General features: G+C 54.2%; 1 protein-coding gene across 1 annotated transcript; it reads left to right on the forward strand.

The window, feature by feature from the left end:
* The first annotated feature begins 209 nt into the window (after window positions 1–209).
* On the forward strand, window positions 210–5872 carry LOC102732467 (uncharacterized). The gene is made up of 2 exons (XM_081809737.1): window positions 210–2769; window positions 4116–5872. Exons 1-2 carry the CDS (start codon window positions 2379–2381, stop codon window positions 5510–5512), a joined length of 1788 nt encoding a protein of 595 aa, XP_081665863.1. The 5' UTR covers window positions 210–2378; the 3' UTR covers window positions 5513–5872.
* Window positions 5873–5878: the final 6 nt, after the last annotated feature.

Raw genomic sequence — 5878 nt, forward strand, 5'->3', positions numbered from 1 at the left:
ACACCACCGGCCCGGGGGTCCGCTCCGCTCCCCCAGTCCGATGGCGCCGGCCGCGCCCAGGGCCCCGGCTCAGGTAAGCGCTCGTCCCCCGGGCCCTCCCCGCCCTCTCCCCGCCGAGACCCTAAAGGCCGAGCGCGGGGCGCCTGCTCGCGTCCCTGCGGCCCAGGCCCCGGTGTCCGGGACAGGGAGGCGGCGGCGGGCGGGGGCGGGCTCCCGTCGAGGGGCACGTCCCAAGGCGCGATGCTGAGCACTGAGGCACAGAGCTTGAACTGCCAGCCCGCCGGCTCATAGTCTTCAGGGCCGGGCGAGGATCCAGGGAGCTTTGAGTCCGTGGAACCCGCCGCGGCTTGTTGGTCCAGGGCTGGGCTGGCCTCTCCCCGTTTGCCGCCGCCGCGGAAGCGCTGACGGAACCAACACGAACAAGTGGGAGGTGGCGCAGCCCCTCCCTGGCCCTGCCCTGCCCCCCACCCGCTCGTCTTCTGCCTTGTTGTGTCCTGGGACTCTTAAGTGCCATTCCCCAAGTGTTGGGTCTGGAGACCCTGGAGAAACCCCAAGCCCGTGCCAAGCGTTCTATGAAGGGCTTTGCGTTTCTGGCAACCGGTGTGTGCACGGTTATTCCGGACACTCGTAGCGGGGCGTGCACGTGCCTCAGTTAACCCGCAGCCGGAACTGTTCGGAAAACCACGTTCTCTTTTCTTGCGGGTGGGAGCGAAGAGCAGAGGGACAGCAGTCAGGACGGGAACGACGGCCGGAGAAGTTGGGTGTGTCTTGGGGCGGTAATGGGAGGCTTGGCTAGGAGCAGCTACGCGATGGTACCGAGGTCCTGACAGGATCCATCCTGCTGTGGCGTGAAGTAAAGACAATGGGCTGAGGGAGGAGGCAGGAGGATCAGCGTGGAGGCTACCGTCGTAGTCGAGGTGAGGGTCATCGGACCGGAGTGCTGGCTTGGATGCCATTGGATTCTGGATATGTGTTTTAAAAAAAGTGACCACTGATCTTCTAATGTGGACTGAGACAGGGTGAAAGGGAGGACTCAGGGATGTCTCCAGGGTTTTAGTTCTTGGCAGCTGTAGGAATGGAAGCTCCATGACTGAGATGAGGAAGTTGGTGGTGTGAGTGATGTTGGTGGGAGATGTTCTGGAGAGCACTGACCGGATGCATTAAGTGAGCAGCCAAACACACAGGTCTGGAAATCTGGGGAGGGCTTCAGAAGGGAGACATCTAAATACATCATGGCCACTGTGTGGGCCCAGGTGAGTGAGCTGTGGGCCACAGTTGTGAGGAACAGTCTTCTGGTTACGCTGGTAAAGCTGGTTCTGGTGCCAGAAGGTTGTGGGAGGAAGGGGGACCAGGACTGGATACGTAGGTGACGGTGTGACTTCAGAGATGAGGGATGTGGCTGGCCACGGAGGGAGAGTGCGTCGGGGACGGGATACTCGGGCAGGTGGCCAAGGTTTCCAGCGGAAGAGTAGACGTGAGAGGGATCCAGAAGTTTAGGAGTACTTAAGGCAAGATGAGGACACTCAGGCCTGTGCTGGTGGTGCTTCTCCACTCTGAACTCCACCAGGGTTTTGTGAGGACTTTGGTAGGACCTGGGGTGTTTCATCCTGGAGGAATAAGGTCGTGTGTGACGTGCTGATGTGATCCCCCGTGAGCGACACTAAGCTGGGGTAGGCCACCAAGGAGCCTTGCTTTGAATGAGGGTCAGGGGGACAGAGGAAGACTGTGATTGCTGAGGGGACAGCAAGTGCAGCACACGTGGAGGAGAACCTTGTCTGGTGAAAGGTGGAGGAACTCATGGCCCGAGTGTAAGATCTCCTCCCACCCTTCTGCTGTTGGGAAGGTCTCCTGATCAAACAACCTTTTCATCAAAGCTGCATTTCCTGCTTTTCCCTTTGTATGGGTTTCAGTGCCCTACCAGCCCACGGAGTTACACATCCTCGTACGGGAACCGGGAGGCACCTCACCCTCTTGATCCTATGAAGCGTGCATCCTACAGCTCCTGGTCGTTCACTCTTTTTCAGAGTGCCACCCCCGTGTGGGCCTGTGTGGGGTGTGGTGTCCTCCTCTCCCAGGCTGTGAATATCTGTGATTACTAAAGTGCTATCCATCTCATCTGTCCAGTGTTAGGTGTTCTGTGTTTAGCCATCCCCATAATCCTAAGATGGGACTCCCGCCCTCCCCAGTGGGGTGAAGCAGAGGTGATTAAAATACCAGTAACATGTGGGGAGGCCAGGGAGGTTTCTGTGGTGTGGGACAGTGAGGTGTGGTGACCACAGGCATGTGGCTGTGGGATCCAGTCTCAAGAATGATGTGTCCTTGGAGAGGGAGTATGCCTGATTGACGCCAGGGCCCTGGTTTTCAGCAGAATAACCTGGATGGCCAGGAAGATCCCTCTATGCCAGGTCCACAACTTAGATATATACTTGTCCACCTGCCTCTTCTTGTGTCAGCGGGACCCTGCGATCGGTGGGCCACGAGGAGACAGTGGTGCCGTGGCATGCAGGCACTGGGGCCTGGTTTCTCCTCTCGGTTGGGGAGATCAGGGGGAGGATGGGCATAGGGTAGATGTGGGTGGGAAAAGGGATATGGGTTCTTGGGAGAGGGGCTTTTTGTGGTTTCATCTGTCCCCATCCTGCCAGGGCAGGGTGACCTTTGAAGACGTGGCCGTGTACTTCTCCTGGGAGGAATGGGGTCTCCTTGATGAGGCTCAGAGATGTCTGTACCAGGATGTGATGCTGGAGAACTTGGCACTTATAACCTCCTTGGGTAAGACCCTCAACCCCACCCCCGTGCCCTGAGCTAGTCTCTGCCCTTCCCTTTGTGCCCAGGAGCAGTCTGTCTTTACATAGGGACCATGAGCACTGCTTCCTTCCCCAGTTCCTGGGGTAGGTGCTGTGGTTGGTAAGGCTGAGGTCAGTGCACTGCCCTCCTTCCTTGAGCAGCCCCAACACCAGCTTTCCTGCTGACTTGCAAGGAAGGGATCAGGGTCAGGAGTCTTGCAGTGAACCTAATGGACAGCCCCTTACTTGCCCTCTCCCTGACCGGGTGACTTTGTCTCGATGCAAGATATCTGCATGCTCCACGTCTGCTTCCTTTCTCTACTGAGGCTTCCCTGTGCCTCCCTGCGCCAGGACTTGCTGTCTGTGACAAAGTTACTACGTCTGTGGACCATGGGCTGTTCTCATGAGACCCTCTTCCCGACCTCTCTGGGAACTGTTTAGTTCTCTTTGCCATGGGCTGGCATGTGCTGAGTCGCTCTGGGATACCGATGGCTACTCATCTGTCCTCTCCTTTCCTTAGCACTTGTATCATGAAGTTGCCATGCCCTTGCTGATTGTGGGAGTGGGGTTGGATCGGAGAGCCCAGGGTGGTTCACAGTAGGTACGCTGACCCACGCACAACACGACGGCCCAGAGGAAGCCAGGCCCTGCAAAGTGGTACCTGGAGGAAGATGATGTCAGTGCTGTGTTCAGATCAGACCAGAAGCCTCTTCTGTTTGACTGGTATTATGATGCCAGGGGCCACATTTCATTTCCGTCTTCTCTTCCCCTTTCTTGGCACTCTGCCGATTTGTCAGCTCTGTTACTTGTCGCTTCTACTCTTACTTCTGGCCTGGGGTTAACCTCACATTTCTGGGATCCACATCTCCCTCGTTTTTCTCACCACTCCACCTACAGTGCTTTGCACATTGGCCGCTGTACAGTACGTCGTGAGGTGTGCCGTGTTCTTAAGCAGTCCTGAACACCACCTGCCAGGTTACAGTCCTATTTCCTTGGGTCTTGTCACTCCCCTCTGCACGGAAAAGGTGTGTGCATAGGAGATAAGTTCCTTTGGAAAGTTGTTTGCAGAGGAATGCATTGCAGACCGTTTCTCTTCTCTGTGTCACACCACCTGCTCGCATCCTTCTCCTCATGAGGCCCCTCCCATTCTGTGCTCCTTGTAGCCTGCTACTGCTAAGCAGCCCCAGCCTCCACCTGTGCCTTCTCCCTGGTCCTGCAAACAATCCCAAGCACTGGTTCCAGGGTTTCTTAGACACACGTTTGTAGCTCGTAGAGTAGCTGCCCCCTCCCACCAAAGGCAGCATGCACTTCACCAGCATTTCTTGCTTTCAGGTTGTAGGCGTGGTGCGGAGGATGAGGAGGCACCCGAGCAGAAGGTTTCTGTACAAGGCGTGTCCCAGGTCAGGACTTTCAAGGCAGTCGTGTCTCCCCAGAAGGCCCATCCTCGTGAGGTGTGTGGCCACGACTTGAGAGACATTTTGCTCTCCACCGAGCACCAGGCAACACTTTGTGGACAGAACCTCTACAAGACTGGGGCATGTGAGAAACAGTTGTGTTTTGATGCAAACCTTCGGCACCAGAAGGAGCACATTGGAGAGAAATGCTTCAGAAGCAACACGGGCAGAGCTTCTTTTGTGAAGGACTACAAATTGTGTGTGTCAGGGAAACCCTTTTCCTGCGGGGAGGTTGTCAGGGACATCTTGGCCACCTCGAGATTCTTCCAGCAGCAGGCCACACACAGCAGGGAGAAGTCATACAGGACGACGGAGTATGGGGCATCCTCTCGTGGAAGGAGAGCGCAATGCAACTGGGGAGAAGGCACAGAGGACTTCACTTGCAAACACACACTTGTTCACCACCAGAGAGACCTCGCTAGAGAGAGATGCTTCACGTGCAGTGAATGTGGGAAATCTTTTAGCAAAAGCTACAGCCTCAGTGACCACTGGAGAGTGCACACTGGGGAAAAGCCTTATGAGTGTGGGGAATGTGGGAAGTCCTTCAGGCAGAGCTCTAGCCTCATTCAGCACCGGAGAGTTCACACTGGAGCAAGGCCTCACGAGTGTGACGAATGTGGCAAATTATTTAGTAACAAGTCTAACCTCATTAAACATCAGAGAATTCACACTGGAGAACGGCCGTATGAGTGCAGTGAATGTGGGAAATCCTTCAGCGAAAGCTCTGCGCTCCTCCAACACCGCAGTGTTCACACTGGAGAAAGGCCTTATGAGTGCAGTGAATGTGGGAAATTCTTTACCTACCACTCCAGTCTCATAAAACACCAGAGAGTTCACTCGGGATCAAGGCCCTATGAGTGCAGTGAATGTGGAAAATCCTTTACTCAAAACTCCAGCCTCATTGAACACCGTAGAGTTCATAGTGGAGAAAGGCCTTATAAGTGCAGCGAATGTGAGAAATCTTTTAGCCAAAGCTCCGCGCTGCTTCAACATCGGAGAGTTCACACTGGAGAAAGGCCTTATGAGTGCAGCGAATGTGGGAAATTCTTTACTTACAGTTCCAGTCTCCTCAAACACCAGAGAGTACATACTGGATCAAGGCCTTATGAGTGCAGTGAATGTGGGAAATCCTTTACTCAAAACTCCAGTCTCATTAAACACAGGAGAATTCACACTGGAGAAAGACCTTACGAGTGCAGCGAATGTGGGAAATCCTTTAGCCACAGTTCTAGCCTCATTAAGCACCGAAAAGTGCACTCTGGAGAAAGGCTTTAGGAGGACAGTGACTTTGGGAAATGCTCACCTCTGTCTTCCATTTCAATGACCATTCACATATTCACACTGAAACAAAAAAACTTTGAGTATTTGAACGTGGGATGTTCTTTACCTATGAGTCCAAGCTCCTAAAACACCACAGTGTCTCCGTAGATGAAGGCCTGTGAATGTGAAGAATGTGGGAAATGGCTAACCAAAGGCTAGCCCCATTGCTCTCCAGAGAACTCACGGTAGTGAAAGGCCTTACAGATGCAGTGAATATGAGAAAGCCTTCATCTGAAGGACTTTACCTCATAGGACTTCACAAATTTCAAATGGGAGAACTACCTTAAATGTGCAGGTATTTAATTGATGAATGTAACCACA

This window comes from Leptonychotes weddellii, unplaced genomic scaffold, assembly GCF_054177405.1.
Source record: "Leptonychotes weddellii isolate Sample4059 unplaced genomic scaffold, ASM5417740v2 HiC_scaffold_13086, whole genome shotgun sequence".
NCBI lineage: Eukaryota > Metazoa > Chordata > Mammalia > Carnivora > Phocidae > Leptonychotes > Leptonychotes weddellii.

Bases quoted from the DNA above. Each gene is read 5' to 3' on its own strand.
- LOC102732467 (XM_081809737.1), top strand. From the start codon at position 2,379: ATGGCCAGGAAGATCCCTCTATGCCAGGTCCACAACTTAGATATATAC. The intron at 2,770-4,115 runs GTAAGACCCTCA...TCTTGCTTTCAG, and splicing joins GGCACTTATAACCTCCTTGG to GTTGTAGGCGTGGTGCGGAG.